Consider the following 18,250-nt stretch of genomic DNA (forward strand, 5'->3'; position numbering starts at 1 on the left):
GTCGCAGACGACCCACCAAACGGTATAGCCATCTACTGGTAAGGTATCCAGTTCTATTTCACTCAACGGCTCCCGATGTTCAAGAAGGTAGGGCTAGAAAATAAGCCCGACAAAATAAATAAGTCCGACTTTCCCAAATCGAAGTTGGCGCGCCAGTACGGTACAGCGCGCCTGTACAAAACAGCGTATCGTACTATTAAATATATTTCAAAAACAGCTGCTTTGGCGAGAAAGCGAATAATTTCCCTGAATCAGCATTTCACTTTGCGTATAACATGTGAATTTCACCGAATATTTGGCGCAATGCTAGCGTGCCAGTACGGTACAACGCTAGCGTGATGCAGTAGAAATATTCGGTGTATTTCAATAAAAACTAACTTAATGAAAAAAAGAGCAATTTTCCCGGAATCAGCATTCAATTTTGAGTATATCCTGAGGTACTCAACCAATCCCAATGAGTTTCAGCTTTTTCAGAAAAAATTTTAAAGCCCGACCGAGAAAAGTCGGGCTTATTTAGTCGGGCATAAATTTTTTTTCGGTCAGTGTATATAGAGAATTAACTAGAAACGTGACCGTTAGATGGCGATAGCAGTAAAACAGAAAAAGGCCAATATTTCCTTTTTAAGGGTGTAGGTGAATGCGAAATAGTAAGGGAATACAACTACCCTCGCAATGATTAGAATGGTACTGCGAAAGTTTATGGTTGTACGTAATTCGCTGTACAGGGTGAATACCAACATACAGACTGCAAACGTTGTCGCACATCTTTTAACCTCTGTATGTAACTCCTGAAGTGGGAAAGATCGCAACATGATGGACGTGGCCATTTGTGGTCCTGTTGGCTAAGGCAATAGGATGATACGGTTGCACAATAAGACGAATACAAGAAAATAAAATCCCGTCAGAACAGCATTTTTTTCAAGCGAAAGAAAGACAAAAACAAAACTACACGAGACTAATGTTAGTAATATTGATGCTTAAGATGTAACGTAAACTTTGTTAAGGTATGCCTTGGAGTAACCCTCGGATGAATTCATCAGGAGATGGAATATCCTCTAATAAACCTAGAAACAAAAAAAAACAAAAACATAACCAATGAGACAATCAGGTGAGGCAGCTACGACCCTCAGTAAAATCTTACCAGCAACATCGCAAAATTCGTCAAATGAGCCGCAAGTCAGAAAATCATTTTGATAGGCATTGAGTAGTTTGTCAGTGGCCCTCAAAACGGTTTCGTCGTTGTGACGGATATATTCGGCTACTGTTCCAGGCCAGTCGGCATCAATTTCTCCCACAGTAACGTTCTGAATCATCCAAACCATAATGATTTATAACATAAGCCCTGGAAATCCAATATTACAATTTGTACCTTCAAGACGATGTTGAAAATTCCGTTGACGATGGAAAAGAAGACGAGTGCAGGTTTATAAACACTGTAATCAAGTATCTGTTTCTCATGACGTTGGTCGCTTCCTTTTGATTGGTGGGCACGGCAGTGTGCCGTCACCAAAAGGCGACCAAGGTAAGTTAAGCGATTCGCATTCCAGCGCTGGCAACTCTGCAAAAGCAGAGCCAAAGTCGTGTAATAGAATGCGCTATCGGATTCGACATGATTCTCCACCCATTTTTCTCCTCGGGCAGTTTCCAGAAAACCTAGTTGTTAAATATAGAATTAAAATAGAGCAACGTGGAATTAATATAGAATTAAAACGTAAAAAACATACTTTTCAAATTTTTCTCTTCGCGACTCCAGGAGCGTGTCGTATTAAGAACATATAGGGCTGCGTGAAGAAGATACGGTAAGAAATGCATGTTGGATTGCGGGCCACCGCCGCCGGATTCGTCGCTGAAAGAGCGTTCGAGGGCAAAGCGTAAAAGAAGCAACTTAAGATCGTGACAGGTGGAGACATAACCAATGTCTCTGTGTCCAGTGCATTCTTGAAGATAAGTGTTATGGCGAGCAAGGCAAGTTGCGAAAGCTGATTCTGGAACTTGCGGGCCCCACAAAGGTAAAAGGCCGTTGCAGCGGGTGTTGGCGTTTTGCAACGCTGCTGATTCCCATTCGTCACGTGCTCTGGCCAAACGGACGGCAGCCAAATGACATTCGACGTGGACTACGTTGAAGTGGGAGACCGTATAGTAGCCGAGAGTCTTGCGGCTTCGTCCAGAGCTAACGGACGGCGAAGAAGTAGTCGACGAAGTTGGGGCACCGCACCACAGCTGAGACTCGAGATCTTCCAACTGGCAGCGGCGACTGAAGGTGTAGATGGCCAAAACTCTCCCCGGCTGGAATCGGTAACCTTCGCGGCAAATGACACAAACGGGGCCAGGTTCCTCTCCTAATCCCATGTCGACCAACTGCTGTAGAATTGGGTTTTCTGCTTTAACTTGGCCAAGTGCGTTGGTCTTCATTCCCAGGGCACGCAGCTGATTTTCCCTCATCGCCATAGCCAAACGCTTTTTCTCTCGCTTCGTCTGTTGGCGAACTTCTTCTATGCGTTCAGCAACCTTTAAGAATTACACGAAACATTTCCTTAATGAACGCCAAAGAGAAAATGTAATTCTGAAAAAAACTGTTCCGTACCGTAGGATGGCCACGCATGGCCTCTAGCAAATTCTCAGCAAGAGAGCCAACGTGTTCATCGGATGAAATTTGTTCCAAATGATGGAAGAGAGGAATCGAATCAACGGCTAACGCCAACTGGGTTGTAACGTGACTGTGAGCCAACCCAGTCAGAAGGCGCAAAACAAACTTCAACGATGGTTTTGCTACGAATTCTTTCCATTCGGGACTGTCTCGGGCGATGGCCGAGCGGATGGTAGGAGCATTTTGAAGGAGATAATCCAGCGCAGTGTAGACCACCTGTAAGTAAGTTAACGCATTAACGCAGGTCATTATTCGGTAAACAAAAGAAATCATTTCCAACTCAAAACATACCTTCGAAGCTACTAAGCGATCCTTCAGAGTATTGCCTATAGCATTGTGTTCAATGCCCGATGTGAGGGCGCAGAATAATTCCAGTTTAACAGCCTGTATCATTTAAAACAAAATTTTATCAAATAAATTAGATTAAGTACATTTTAGTGCTTCGCACCTGCTCGGTACTGTGTTCTCTGTCATACTGGTTGAAATCTAAACTCTGCCGGAAATATTCAATAAGCACATCCATCTTGGTGTTGTTGACGAACGTCAAGAACGGAATGACACGAGTTAAATGAGTCAAAATGCTCGTGACTGTCTTGGAACCCGCCATTTGGGCCGACAACTGCAACAAAAAGTCCAAATCTTCCTTGGTACCGAAGGTCGACGAAAACAGGGCATATTGATCAACGCTCTGTGCGGAAGCTTGACATAAAATGGCTTCCATAACTTCCAAAAGTTGCTCTGTAAATGGAGGCATGTTCTGTTGAGCCTGAGGAAATACACAATGTTCATCAAAATCTGCGAAACAACGACAAAACTCTGCTATGAACCTGTAGGCAAAGCTTAAGAGCGCCAAGAAGACGTTGGACGGCATTCAGTTCCGGAGTGATCAGAAGAGAGCGGTTGGTCTGTACTTTGGTGCAGAAAGACAGAAGTTTGACTAAGGCACCAAGAAGTGGCCGACCTTCGCCCTGAATATCCCGGACGCAGCTCAATCGCTCCAAAAGAACATCCAATCCACCACATTCTCCCATGACATTTGCCAGTTTGTAAGTCTCTTCGTCATTAGCCGGGCGCTGGCGTTTATCATCAAACCGTTCGATAAATTCTTCCGTAGCATCGCCTAATAAGCCTCGCATCCTATACACGATCCTCATAGGCTCTGCTTCGTTATTTTCAGAAAGGAAAACCTAAACAACCGGAAATTATTAATCAATTAAAAGTATTTGTAAAAGAAAGAGGGGCACATACTTTGCGATAGACATCTCGGACCGGCAGATCTAGACTCATAATTTTATTGCACACCAATAGTTCCATGCCAGTATCGTCTTCTAGAAGAGCAACCAATTCACACTGAAACAAAGATAATAAATTTAATAAACGTTAACTAAAATTAGGGTGCAATTATTCCTTACGTCTTGGCAGATTTTGTTTTTAATGTCCCGCATCAACGGACCAAGGCCGGGCTCCGCGCTGCTGTACGGGTTACCTTGCATTCGCCCTAATTGCACAAAATTTAGAAAATAGTCAGCATCCTTTACAGCAAATGATGTTTTTTGTTTTGTTTGTTTGTTTTCGGTACCTTGCAAGAAATCCTCTTGTTGAGGGTCTTTGTCAAGCGACATAAGGAATTCGACATCGTCTTTCTCTTCCGGATGGATGATGGAACATAGACGTTCGACTACAAAGACAGGCGTTACGAGGTCATCGACGAGGCATTGGCGTAGAGTTTGAACGCACACAGACATAAACTGCTTCGTCTCGGCTTCAGTTCCTGTGGTCATGTCTCCAAGAAGCTGCAGTAGAAGTTCTTGTGTGTCCTCGACGAGCCGTGTACGTTGAAGGACCAAGCGACGCAAGTTCAAGTAACCGTTCAAAACGTGACCAACTAGGCGGCCTTTGTACGCTTGACGAACAGATGTCTCTTCGAGGAAAAAGGAAAGGAGCTCGACCAGCGATTTCATTGCGTGGCCCTGAGAAAGCTCCGATGATCGCCCGGCCATTTCCTGCCGAGTCAGGCCGTTGATTTCCACTTCGATCCAATCAGCCAATTTGGGTAGCAATCCACGACTGACAAGGTAGTAGCGCCAGTGTTCCTTCCGCACCAGCGACATGTAGAGACCGAAAAACTCCGCACCATAAGGACCAGCTTGACCCAACTGGGCCAGGAAGCTCGTCAGTAGGTTGACAATTTCTTGTCTCCGTTGAGGTACGCGGGCGAGGCCTTCGAGGAAGACGCAAGCCGTTTGGCGGCTGAGACGCGAGTTGGGATTAAACAACATGGACTGAAGCCAGTTGGAGCCGGACAGCTGACAAGAGACGGGTCTTTGTTGTTGATGGCGCTGTTGACACTTGTCGCGCCAACGAGCTCCGTACTTTTGCATCAAATGTAGTTGTCGTACTTGCTCCGGCCTCTTTCCAGCCACGGGCGCGTCGTAGCGCGATAAAACGCGCGATTTCCAAGCTTCGAAACTTTGCTGAGGATCACCTACACGAAGAGAAGAAAACAAAATATTAGAAAGAAAGAAAACAGAACGAGACTGGACATTGTACCTTGAAGCCAGCGTTTCAGGTCCATGAGAACATCAACATGGCCGACCTTTGAAGATTCTTTAACATGGATTTGCACCGTCCCAGACGTACCTGCATTACATCGGACATAAACAATAAATCATTGAAATCAAATCGAATTCAAAATTCCACAATTATTACCTTGTATAAGTTCTTGAATAATGCGAAGACAAGGTAGAGTGATGACATCCATAACAGCGGGTGACTGCAGATGATGAGTTGATTTCAAAAATAGCTGGACCACCGAGCGCAGACGTTTTTCCCAGCACGTGTCCTGGCATTGAAGGCTAGCCGCGAACAGAGCCATTTCGTGTCGAATGGAGTTGAGCAAAGCCAAACTATGGCCGGAGCGTTTCAGAACTCCGTCAACGCTCTCCATCAGTTTCTGGTTAAGGCAATCGACGGCGTCAGCGTTATTCAGCGTCAACAAGCAGAGCAGATCGCGGACTTCGCCACGCGATTGGGCCGAACCTTGCGCGATGTTAAAATGAAGCAATTCTTGAAGCAGTCCCTGTTCGAACATGAGCCGTCGCAACAGAGGCTTCGTTGCCATTGCGCGCAAGAGAGTTAGACAGTGATCCAGAGCGGCACTGGCACATCCGTAGCAACAAGTCGCTCCAGTAGGTAGCGGTACAAATTGGCTACCATCGAATCCAACAGCCCCTTGTCCGGGACTTGAACGTCTGACAGCTTTTTGCCTCTGGCTGGCATCGTAGGCAACGATATCGCGACGACAGGCTGCCACACGTTGAGCTATTTTGCTCAACTCTTCAAAGGTTGATTTGCACTCTGAATGATAGCGGTGGCAAATCTGTTGGATTGTTTTGTTTATCTGTCCTGCTCCAGGTCCTCCAGCATTAACAGACCCATTGCCATTAGCTGCGGCTGCATTAGATGGCCCTCCTGAATTTCCAGGTGCTCCCGACGACGATGCAGAGCTCACATCATTTCCGGCTAACACATCGATACCGGAATTTTCACCAAGCTTACTGATCAATACTTCCAATCCTTCCCTATGAACGTAAGAAAAAAGAAAAGAATATGAAAGGCCAATTCGGGTTAATAACGTTATGGGTATCTCACCTGGTGTAAGCCATTTGGCCTTGTAGTCGATCGGCCTTTTCCAGGAATCCGTTGATGGCTTGTAGCGACTTTTCCCGATCTTCCTCGCTCTCGACCGGCTCCACGGTACAGCAAGGCTTGGCGGATAACGTCAATTCGAACTTGGCATACTTGCAGAAGCCACAAGCATTGCACAAAAATGGATCCTTTTCGTCGTAGTTGATGGAACGGCACTTGTGGCACTGGTAGACGTTCTCGCCGCAATTGGAACATACTCCAGGGTGGGCCGGGACGGAAGCCGAGCAACGCGGGCACTGCAACATCTCCGACGAGGCGCGCAAGTTTTCGTAAAAGGCGGCAAATTCGATTTTCAAATTGCAGCAAGTGATGGGCAACGGCAAATCGACTTTAACTTCGGCCTGGCCTGGTGTTAGCGACAGTTTCTTAGCCTCGAGCCAGATACCTGGTCGGTTCTTGAGCTCAACGGCCGCTTGAACGGGCCGGTTGTTGTAATAGATGTTGATGGTGCGCACCATTTTCGTCCGTTTGATGTCGGTAATTCGCAGCGCAAAACGATTGACAACATGACTACCGACCAGCTTGATAATGTGTGTCGACGTCGTGAAACGGACGTCCGCTTTGAGAGTCGTCAATTTGACGGCCGAGAAGGGAACTTCGAGAGTGGAGCAAGCCAAACATGGATCTCTCTCCAGGTAGTAACCGTCCAAATGAACCAGACTGGCCAGCGCGTTGTACACTACGGTATTGGGGTGGCGGACGATGAGCTGGTTCTCTTCCTTCAGTAACGCCACAGCTCGATCGACATAGCCGGGCAGCGAAGTTTCCATCCCTGGTGTTTTTATCGTAAAATAGCCGAGTAGATCGACAAACTGCGAGGCTTTTCGGCCGTAAAGTTGAAGTCCTGACCATAAAGACCACATGAGAGCGACGAGATCTTGCTGCTGGGCCACGGACGAATGTCGGCAGAAGGAGTGGACCAGGGCGTGCGCATGCCAACGGACAGCGCTCTCGTTGCAATCCAGCAGGAAGCGGAAGATGAGGCGACTTATCAGGCGACGCTCTACGGTTCGATGTAATTGCTGGACAAAGAGGCCACAAACGCAACCTTCTGCGCCCGTACACGAACTGTCCAAGTCCCACGGCTCTGCCGTGAGGTCGCATTCCGAAGATTTCTTAGCTATCGGTTGATTGGTGTTGGTGGCTGAGGTCACTGCGGCATTCGCGGACGACGAGGCCGACGTCTTCAATGGACAAAAAGCGTAGCGCAGTAGCTGGAGCAGCGTGCAGCACAGGCCTTCGTCAATGAAACAGACCAGCTGGACTAGGAACGACAACGTATCTCCATTTTGCTGGCAGTAGAGCTGCCAGTTGGCCGTCCGCGTCGCAGCCACGTCGAGGCACACCTTCAAGTGTTCCATGACAATCACGAGATCATCGTAAGGCAACACCAATCCATCGTGATTGCCTTCTAGGATCGCATCGAACCCGTGTTCCAACGCTAGTTTCTTGACGTCTTTGAAATGCGTCTCGATCGTCAACAGATCTCGACATTGGCGATATTTTTCCTTGGAACCGCAGTGAAACAGCAACAATTTACGCACGTGGCGTTTGACAGATGACGGGGTAGGTGCTGCAACGTACTGACAAAGGCATTCCACCCAGCGTTGATCCAGCTGGACGTTGCTGTTTACTTTTTTGACAAGGTATGGCAGACGTAAAGCCATTTCGGTCAGCAATTGGGAAAATCCTACAGACCAAAACAAAATTTAAATTCACATTTAAATCATTGATTTTGAATTAACAAGCAATAAATTAAGTAACCTTCGAAGATGTATCCCGTATTGCGATGCGTCAACGTTCTGGAGAAGAAAGGCGACAGGTCGAAAGCTGTGGGCACTACGGGGTGTTTGAGAAGGCCAGCTACGACGGGCGATTCATCTCCACCAGTGGCTTTCCAGTGCAGCAGAATAGCTTGCAGGAGCACGAGGCAACGTTCCATGAGGCCAGCATCCAAGAGAACTTTGGCTGCCACAGAAGCCACAGTTGATAAAGACGTAGAAGTACCTCGACGTTGCGAATGACTGGCTTTGCCGCTTCCGCTGCTGGACTTGTGATGATGGGTCGACAAAAGAAAGCCGAAAAATTTCATGATCAACAGCTGTACTTCGTGCTGCGGTGTACGTTGTCCGGCTACTTCGATGGCCGCATCTCTTTCTAGGTCTAGTTCGCAAACAGCCTTAGCCAACGTCCGATGCAGTTCGTTCCTTTCTGTCGGGTCAGACGGCCTCAATTCAGACACCAAGATGAGCAAAACTTGCAGGAAATGAATGGACTTGACGCCGCCCTTCTTCTTCAATTCCGGAAGGTCGTCGGTGATTCTCTTCAGTAGAGCCAATCGTAATTGACGGAAGCACTCAGCAGACAAGCTGGACATTTCCCGCACTTCGTCGTCATTCGATTCCGGAGCAGAGGTGGCACCACTGGCACCTTCCAGACTCATGGCAATGGCCAGCTGCATAATATCATCTTCATCGCTGTGCGCGGCTTGGCGGCCAGGTTGAGCTGCCGCAGGTATCGATTTGCCATTGCAGCCCGTTTTCATGGTACGCTGGAGTGCGGCTTTAGCTGCGTGACTGACACCCGCATCATCGCAAAGCAGCAGACTAATATAGTGATCCATGACAGGTGCCATCCATCGATGCGGTTCCGTTAAAGCAACCGAGAAGAGGATGTCAACGATGGATTGAACGCAGAAATCAATCTGAGCCACGCCGAGTTGTCCAACGGGACTCAGCAGTGGATTGAGCGCGCGTTCGTGATGTAATCGCCGTCCAACAGACAGCAAATCGCCGAGGAAATTGTCATTGGTAAATTGAATCAAGTTTTGCGGCTGGCTAGTGGCCACTGATTTCGTGATGGTCAACACATTGTAGAACGCCTCCGGATCCAGATGGATGGGAGATGTTTCGTCCATAATAGCTTTGAGATCGTTGACGACAGCCGTTAACAGTATGCGATCCTTGTAGTCGTGATAGGCGGCTCTGGTCGGATGAACATCGGCCAGCAATTGCTTGACGACGCCAGGAACGCAACTTCCGGCGCCCCAGGTCATCGTCAATATTTGCGTCGACAGACGGAGGACGTGCTCTTTAGTGGCGGGCGAACAAGTAGGAGTGACGCTGCTTACGGGCAATGACAGAGCACCTTCAAGAAGAGCTACAGCTCCTCCGACTAACTGATCCAGCATTAACTGGGCGGGGCTTTGCATTGCCAATTTATTGCAGGAGCCACTCGATTGCATGGTAGGGCTCTGCAGCTGGTGGCCTTGCGTTGGTGGCAAATTGAGGGCTCCATTACTGCCGCTCGCTCCAGCCATCTGATCTTCGGCGTCTTCCGGCCAGCCAAAGACTTCCTTCGTCTTCCCGTAAACTTTAATCGAATCGATCATGGTGACACCTAGCGGATCGCTGGAAGACCCGAAAGCGAGGACGAGTTTCTTATCCGCCTGGAGGCTTTCTTCTTTCGTTAAAGGTATGTCATACCAGCGATGGCGCTGCAAAACGAACGGAATGTTACGTCCAAAGATCTCGACGCAGGTAGGAGCTCGTTGAACGTCTTGCGAGCCGACGAGAATGCGAACGCCTACGATGACGTTGGACGTATCGGGATTGGTGATCTCGACGGAGAAGCCCGCCTGTTTCGTGCAGGCGATGTAGAGGCCACTCGTGTTGAGCCTGTGTTTCAACTGGGCCGAGTTGTACACGTGCAACAGATCGTTGCCGCCGTACTCGACATCATTCATGGTGGTGCAACTCTCAAAGAAATCCGTCGGAAATGTCGGTGTGGCAGAGCCGGAACCTCCTTTCGTTCCATTGACGCTCTCTTTGCGAACCATCTTCGGCTGCGTGGAGGAAAGGATGGGCGGTTGCAGTGTGGGCGTCAACCAAAAGTTGGTCATTTCCGGCGACGCCATAAAGATCCTCAACGATCCATCGTCGCAAAGTAGGATGAGTGTTGTACGCTGTTCGGTTTTGTCTTGTCCGGTGTTGACCATGTGGCGGACGGCGACCAGATCAGTCACCTTCACTTTGGCCGATACCACCTTGATTTCTTCCACAAGGATTCGTTGCGGCTCCACCATAATGACGACGGGCGTGTAGGAGCTTTGCCTCAACGTCAACAACAATCCCTAGTGAACGGAAAGCATGTTATGTAAGATCGCAATATAAACCATAACTAAAATGTTATGGAATTACCGGATGGCCTTGCACTTCAGTCCACTGGCAAAGTGGCTGGTGCGATCCAGGGGTCTGCGAAGCCGCGCTCGAACCCGTCGATGGAGTTCCCAGTTTGAGGGAGCTTCCTCCGGTTGCGGTGGCGCTGCTGCTTTTGGCCGGGATGTGGACGGAATGGAGTGGGCCCAGTTGCAGTTCGTTGCGACTGTCTTCCGACACCGAGGCCATAAATGTTTTGCCTTGTGCATAGCTGAAGCAGAGGAGTTGGAGACAGTGGGAGTAGTAGACGGAGACACCTCCTCCTCCAGTCTGGCCGTTGCTCTCCTTCACTTCCGGATGGGTCACGTCCAGTATATTGGTTACGTAGAAAGGTCCGTGACGGGCAGAGCTCTCTTCATTGAGGGGCTTCCAATAAATGTAGCCGGACGAGGAGATGAAAAACGTAAACTGCGCTCCATCCTGACGGAACCAGAAGGAGCAATCGCGGACTTTGCCACTTGGCAGCAGGAAAAAGTACTGCGGGCTTAGGACATCCACAGACAAGTCATAAATCTTGACGAAATCGGCAGTGATCACCGCCAGCTGGGTTGGATGGCCGGGCAACCAAACGGCTTTGATTATGAAATTCCCCGTCTCCAACTGAGGGTGCAGCACTAGGTGGTCTTGGACAGAGCCACCTGACGTCAGAGTCATCACATGAACCTCCTTCAGGCCGCAAACGGCCAGCACGTCCTCGTTGGCCGGATTACTCGCCATGCTCAATACGGTAAATGGAACAGGAGCCGAGCTGAGCCGCGTCAGCGTCAACTTCTTTTTCGAAGCATCCGCTTGTTTCAACAGGGAGCTCAATTGCAACACTGTCACTTTGCCTTTCTCATGGCTCATCGCTAGATGTTGTCTACGTCCATACAACGAAGATAGGCAGCACATTGAAACCTGTTCACCAGTAAAGCAGAATATTTAATCAAATAGCAAAAGAAAAAACTTAACTCTCATTTATCTTACCCTGCGGAGGACGTGGGCAGAGAGCAATTGGCGGATAGTCTGACCCTGATCTCCCGTGAAACTCATCCGGACGTTCTCGAAGGCGCCCTCTTGTGAACCCAAAGTCGGGATCATGAGGGATTCAGAGGCCACGATACTTTTGGGGCTCGTGGTGGAGTTGATGGAGTGTGCGACGTGCACGCTGTAGGCTCCCGACGGGCGAAAGGCGTTTGCTAGCCCGTTCGACCGACGGCAACAATGAGTTGAGAATGTCAACGATGGCAGCCGGCAGTTCGCACGACACAGTCACTTGCAACAGCTCGTTGACGTAAGGCTCCAGCTGTTTCGTCAGGTTTCGACGTCGTTCGGAGAGTTCGTCACTTGCAATCAAATCACCAAACCTAGCATCAGGGCCGTCTAAATCGCCACGATACGGAACGTAAGCCATGGCTGCTGTTCCTCCAAAACCCAATTGCTGGAGTAGGGCTTGATCGACTGTGGTATGGGGCAGACGTCGGGCTGAAGCGCTGTCTCGTGAGCGCAATGGATTATCTTCTTCCGGCTGGGGAGGTCGACGAACCAATGCCTGACAGCTACTGTCCTCCTTGGCGCCACAATCGCAAAAGAAGCTGCCGAATTTCGCGTACGTCACATCGTGATCGCGATGACAAACTTTGGCACACACGGAGCAAACGCCGACACCGTCCACCATGCGGCAGGTATGGCAATGATACCAATGTTGATTCATAAATTCCTTTTGCGTTATGACGAAGGTACATCTAGAAGAAAAAAGACCGCTGTACAATTTAATTATTCAAAATGAATAGATAAGCAAATAGAACTTACAATTGGTTACAAAGGAGATCCTCATCCGATTCATCGCCATCACTTTCAACATCATCTCCAAGACCTAATTCATCCACCCAATCTTCTACGTCTGCTGTGAGGGGGTTACCTTCGATGGATTCAAGCAATCCAGTGGCAGCTGTTTCGGCAGTTGCGTGCTCGTTGGCGGCACCTACACCGCTGGCACTGCTAGTGCTCAGCACTCGTAGTGCGTAGAGCACGTCCGTCGTGTACTGAAGTAGACAGCAGAACGAAGCCAGTTCGGGTGGTGCATGGAGAACTCAAATCTTCCTGGTTAAGGGCCGTCCACGATTCGGTGGGCATGATTTGCTGATATCTGAGTAACCAATCCAGCGCGGCCAAAAACAAGTCGCGATGACCCGAACCTTGGCCGACGGCAGCCAATTTGACCATGATGAGCACCAGATCGGGCGTGACATTTCCTGGACTACTCGGCGACAGGTGTTTCAACAGCAGCTTGAGAAGCGTCCGGGCAAAATTCTCCGCTTCACCTTTCCGGAATGCGAATTGCGTCAAACTCTGCAACAGGGAAATTCCATCCTGCGGGCTAGTTTTCCCACCAGAGCCTCCTGCAACAGCCGCATTTTTCTCTTCATCCGCCGCATCAGATCTTACAACTACGGGCGTACTACTGCCCGCTGGTTGCTGCTGGCTTTCCTCATCATCCTGGCCGGCTAGATGGCGTAAAATGGCAAGTTCGATCCAAGCTTCCAAACGATCTTCGTCGATCTTCTCCAAGTTCAATAGAGTCAAACAGAGATTATCTAAATCCGTGTCGTTGCTATCGGACGACTTCAGCAGCTTGTTGATGAAGCTATAGACCGATTTCCTGGATGCAAAATCGATAAAACATAACAAATAGTTAACGTCCAACACAGTTAAAAACTTAATGTTATGATATAATACCTGTAAGTTGGGGATAATTCAGGCGTTGTTGTTGAGAAAACAATGTCCCATAGCGAGTGAACTTCTTCTTCGAACGTGTAGAATCGCGAAAGAGGATGGCGTGTAAGCGGATCTTCAACGCACGATTCCAAGAATCGAATACACTCCTCCAAGGCTTTCTCTTCCAAACATCGAATAGGGGCTCCGGAGGCTGTAACCAACGAGTGGCAATGGCTGATAACGATGTACGAGGCAATGTCTTGGTAACGGTCGCTGTCGGCTGCCCCCACTACCCCAGGCGTTCCATGACGAGCTGAACGAGATCAACCAAATTCTCGAAACACGCATCCAGCGCGATGGGGAAGAAGACTCCGACCAATTCCTTTTCCGCCTCCTCAGAGTTGGGATACCAAACAACCAAATCATTGGCCAGTCGAACGGCGGCGTTCAACAAATGGCGTAAAGATGAGGCCGGGCTGAAGACGGGCTGTGATGACAAAAGCTGTAGATGGGCGCCCAGAATGCCGTTGAGATACGACTCGGAAGGAATAAGATCGCCCGATTGACCGGAACGCCAAGAGAAGAAGGCTGGGAAGTCGGAATTGCTGCTGTTCCAGCGATCTAGCGCAGCTCGCAAGAATGGCGGGAGACACAGAGCCAAGGCGGGTGTGATGTTTGCCAGTTTACAGCCTCGCGTTGAAGATATGGCCAGCAGGTGTTGAAGCGCTTCAGCTTCACTGGAACCCTCCAGCGTCGGAGTATCTGTGCTGTTGCCTAGGGCATCATGCAAAACGCAGCGCCGTGAAAGACTGGCAACCGAATCCACCAAGTCGCAGAGTTCCATGAAGATTTCTTTGGATATTTTCGACGTTTTGGGTAATTTCTCCGTTGGACTGTCCAAGACGCGGTACGATTCATCACCATTATCCTTGTTGGCGCACTCGTCGTACAGAAGCCGTAACCTTTAAACATTTGTCAAAATGTAACAGTTTAATCAGTAAATTAAATGAAAACGGTGATGATTAGGAGTACCTGGCAATTACCATATCCATCACGAGGACATCCCACAGATTGGGGACGGCTGCAATGTCTTTCAAGCGCGACGATTGGCGCATGCCTTGCCCCAGTTGCTTGGCCACTTTAACCAAAAACGCCGTGCTGTTGGCATGCTTGGCTGCCGCTTTGACAACGAAAATGGCTTTCTGTGTTGTAAGGCCTTGCTTGACCAAGCAATCTGTTATCCACGCGTTGTAGACTTTGTGGGCCGACCGTGGCCCCCACAACAGGGCGTGGAGCAGAGCGGAAGGCTCCAATTCCACTCCGGCGGTAGACAAACCCTCCATTACTGGAACGGAAGGCGGTAGGCACTGAACGAGCCTCCAACCGGCATTGAAGCAATACTGGACGGCACACAGAGCGCTGTAGTCTCGCTTGTCTTTACGGACGCTATGAAATTCGCACTGGTGAACGACGTGCAAGACGTTCAAGATGGCGCCGTACAATGCTGAATATTTAAACGAGTCCGAAGGGGCCAGCATGAAACTGCAAGCCAGGCCATCTAAATTTTTGATAAATCAAAAGGGGGTGTTATTTTCATTCATCGCCAAGGTATGCCATCTATTGTAACTGACCTAATTTCGGAAGATCTTGATTATTGCTGTCAATATTACTGAGCAAGTAAAACCGGGGGCGAATGCAGCATCCCTCATCTTCCGAGCCGTATTTGCGGTAACAGTCTTCCAATTCCCGACAGCAGTTGTACATTCTGCTGGGCTGTTGTGCGTCGTCAGCTCTGCCGGTACTCGAAAGGCCGGCCGAGCTGAGTAAATTCCATTGTATCTGTTCTAGCATGGCCACTGGGGCGTCGTACAGATTTTTGATAAGATATTCGAGAAGAAGAAGGATGCGAGCCAGTAGCATCAGCTGTGTATCATGCAAAGGAATTATACTGAAGGCGGCCTGGGCAGCACGGATCAACGTTTGGGCACAAAGAAGTAAGATGGCCTTCTTTTGCATTAGCTGCAATGAATGGAAAAGGAAGAGGAGGAGCTGAGCGTGCTCGACGTTGAGGTCTTCGGCCTCCTTATCTCGATCGCCAGCAACATGTGGATCTTCGATGTATTTTATCATCGTTTCCAGGAGACGCTTCCAAATAGAGAGACACGCGGCTTCACTGGTTTGACGTGCCTCTTCTTTGCTATCTTTGCGGTGTTTAGAGAGAAGCACCTGAGCCAAAACAGCCAAGCTTCTAGGATGAACTAGCAGTGGCCAGTCCTCTTCTTCGGACCACGGGTTGATATTCAGATGACTGAGCAGCGCAATTTGTAACGACGGACTCATGAGTTCATAAGCCAACAAGTTATGCGTATATCGGGCTAGAGACTGCGAAAAACGGCTGAACAGCTGGCCAAGAGTTTGTCCGAAAAATACGGCAATCGTTCCCGTCTCCGTTCGCGCCGTTTCACGATCTAGATCCTTGAGAATAGCGGCCAAGAGGATCAGCTGGTGTTCAGACAAACTGCTGGTTGTATACTGCCTCAGACGGGGTGAACAGAGCATGTGGTCGTTCATAAAGGCAAAGATTTGCGTAGCTAACACGATGTATCCATGCGGTTCGCCCTTGTCAGGAACGGAAAGCGAGATATCGAGATTGCGTTGACAAGACTTGGAAGCGTTTCGTGCATCCTCTGAATCGTGAGGTCCACCTTTGTTCTTGCCCCCTTTAGGCTCTGGTGGAGTTATTGTCTCTTCGAACCAGTGACCAAGAATAGGTTCGCTATCGTCGTCTTCTTCTTCCTCCTCCGCGGCACTGCTTTCCTCAGAGCAGCTGAAATCGTCGTCGTCGTAATAGGTAGCCGAATCTGATAATGAAACTGTTTCCCCGTCACCATTCTTCTGGATTCGCTTCAGGTTGCACGATTTCCGGTAACTGACCGTGGCGATGTGGAATAGCAATTGTGTCACGGGCAAATCCGATAGAAAGCGAGAAATTCGTTGGCTATGGCTATAGTCTTCGGTGACATCAAAACCCACCAAGGTTCCAGGCATAACCTGATTTTCCTCTGCGTTCAGTATACCATTAGGTTCCAATAATTTTTCCAGGGTGGCAAGCGCCTGCGAAGCCAAGACTACCGACAAGCCACCATAACCTTGCTGGATTTTGGTCAAATTAATCCTCGAGCCATCCTTGTGTTTACTCGGGGACTTGCCTTTATCTTCTTTATTTCCCTTTTCTGATCCCGCCTGTTAGGAAAAAAAAATTAGATAAAAATGACCAACATTTCAAATAAAACCAGGAAAATAAATTCCTTGAACCATCAACCAACCTGACTAGTGTTGGTCATTTGACCCTGTAATCCAGACAGTAAAAGCCAAGCGGCTATGTACAGAAAATTATCATAGTACACCCGGCTGCTGCGAGGTGATTTCTGGACGAGAGACGCCAAAATTTGATATATCTCAACCGCTGTTTCGACAACGGTTACTGCATTGCTTTCCCATTCTTCTTCCCGGTTACAGACGGCTGTAGCCGCATTAGGACTTGCTGACTGTTTAGAAGAAGCCATGTTTGGATTGCTGCTTCCCAACGATTTGGCGGGGACCGAACTAGCAGCCGCAAAGATACTGTGAGACGTCGCAACGGAAATGGCAGCCAATAGACAGCCCATTCCAATTTGCGTCAGAAGCCGTAAACGTTCTTTCGTGAGTGGTTCAAGTAGCGGTAAATTTAGAGCTTTCTTCGCAAGAAGCATGTCTTCTTTTAGGTGAGTAATATTTTGCTTTATCAGTTGGGCTTCACTTAATGACGAAGGTAGCCCTAGTCCTAACCCTTCCATTGCTCCGTTCCATTTGTCGATAAAACTTGCTACATTGGGCAGCGATTGACAAAAATTTACGATGGTGTCGGCAACGTCTAGGCTGCATAGGTTGGCGATGTTTTGACTACACACTGTCGACTATGTGAAATAAAATATTTGAGTTTCGAAATGACTGACTAAAAATATTGAATGAAAACAAGCTACCAAATTTTGCGTGGTGTTATCTTTTCTAGTGAAAGTTGCCGCTTCTCCTTCGCTCATGAGCTGGGTCATAGCTTTCTCAAACATGGCACCTGGAATCACTGATACAAACTGATCCAGCAAAGCAGCATTCAAATCTGGTCTGTTCTTCTTTGAAGTTTCAGGAACCAATGAGTCTAACAAATACAAAAATAAAATGAGAAAAAAAACTATTATAAAAATAACTTATATAGCAAACACTGATACCTGTGTCTTTTGATTTTTCCAGATCTTTCAGGTAGCCTTCAAGTAATTCAAAATCTGTGTCATTCATCTCCAAAGCTCCAGTGCTCAGGGCTTTCAATGCAAGAAGAATATGACTAGGCTGAACAGCTTGCGAGATAGGATTTTGTGCCAACAAGTCATTTGAAGCTTTCTTCAAAGCTCCTAATAAGCTGGGCATGATGATCTTGCAGCTGTTGGATATGATTCCTCCAAAGGTAAGGTTCCCTAATAAATTGTAAATGTCAAATATTAGGTTTCAAATGGTGACTTCAAGTACTAATCTTGTGACTGCTTACTTTGAGAGGCATTTCGAACAAAGAAATCTGCCAGCAAGATGCTTAATGTAGGGTTGAAATCATTTTCATCATTAGCTGAGAAACTGCTTTCACTTAAAAAATAATAAAAACGAAATAAATGTAAACACTAAAACTCTGCTCACCAACATTTTCAACTTACGTTTTCTCAACGCATTTTGCAACTTCAAGAAGATTACTTTGTGTTTCGTTTTCGGCTCTTCGTGCCAGGCATCGTTTTTGCAAAATCGAACTCCAATCCGATCCGGGGCTACTGCTCGCCATGTTCACAACATATGCTGAAGAACTTGAAATGAAAAAACGACAACGGATACAATGACAGTAAGAAGATGTGCAACAAGAATCAATCTAAGCCGGAATTTTTTGTCGCGGATCGGCGATGAA

At 48.1% G+C, this 18,250-nt stretch overlaps 1 protein-coding gene across 1 annotated transcript; it reads right to left on the reverse strand.

Annotated features, from left to right (window-relative positions):
- Positions 1–896: 896 nt before the first annotated feature.
- LOC130691213 (E3 ubiquitin-protein ligase UBR4-like) lies at positions 897–18,198 on the reverse strand. Its single transcript, XM_057514119.2, is given in 29 exon segments — positions 897–1,064; positions 1,142–1,304; positions 1,370–1,653; positions 1,725–2,508; positions 2,585–2,863; positions 2,939–3,031; positions 3,096–3,413; positions 3,475–3,834; positions 3,896–3,997; positions 4,060–4,145; positions 4,227–5,132; positions 5,198–5,287; positions 5,357–6,228; positions 6,299–8,045; positions 8,120–10,487; positions 10,555–11,469; positions 11,539–11,682; positions 11,684–12,296; positions 12,364–12,632; positions 12,634–13,213; positions 13,291–13,559; positions 13,562–14,231; positions 14,302–14,827; positions 14,901–16,512; positions 16,596–17,225; positions 17,292–17,464; positions 17,535–17,777; positions 17,849–17,940; positions 18,009–18,198. Coding segments are annotated over 29 exon segments (15,375 nt in total). The 5' UTR covers positions 18,131–18,198; the 3' UTR covers positions 897–999.
- Between the last annotated feature and the right edge of the window lie 52 nt (positions 18,199–18,250).

The sequence above is a fragment of the Daphnia carinata genome, chromosome 1 (genome assembly GCF_022539665.2).
Source record: "Daphnia carinata strain CSIRO-1 chromosome 1, CSIRO_AGI_Dcar_HiC_V3, whole genome shotgun sequence".
Taxonomy (NCBI): domain Eukaryota; kingdom Metazoa; phylum Arthropoda; class Branchiopoda; order Diplostraca; family Daphniidae; genus Daphnia; species Daphnia carinata.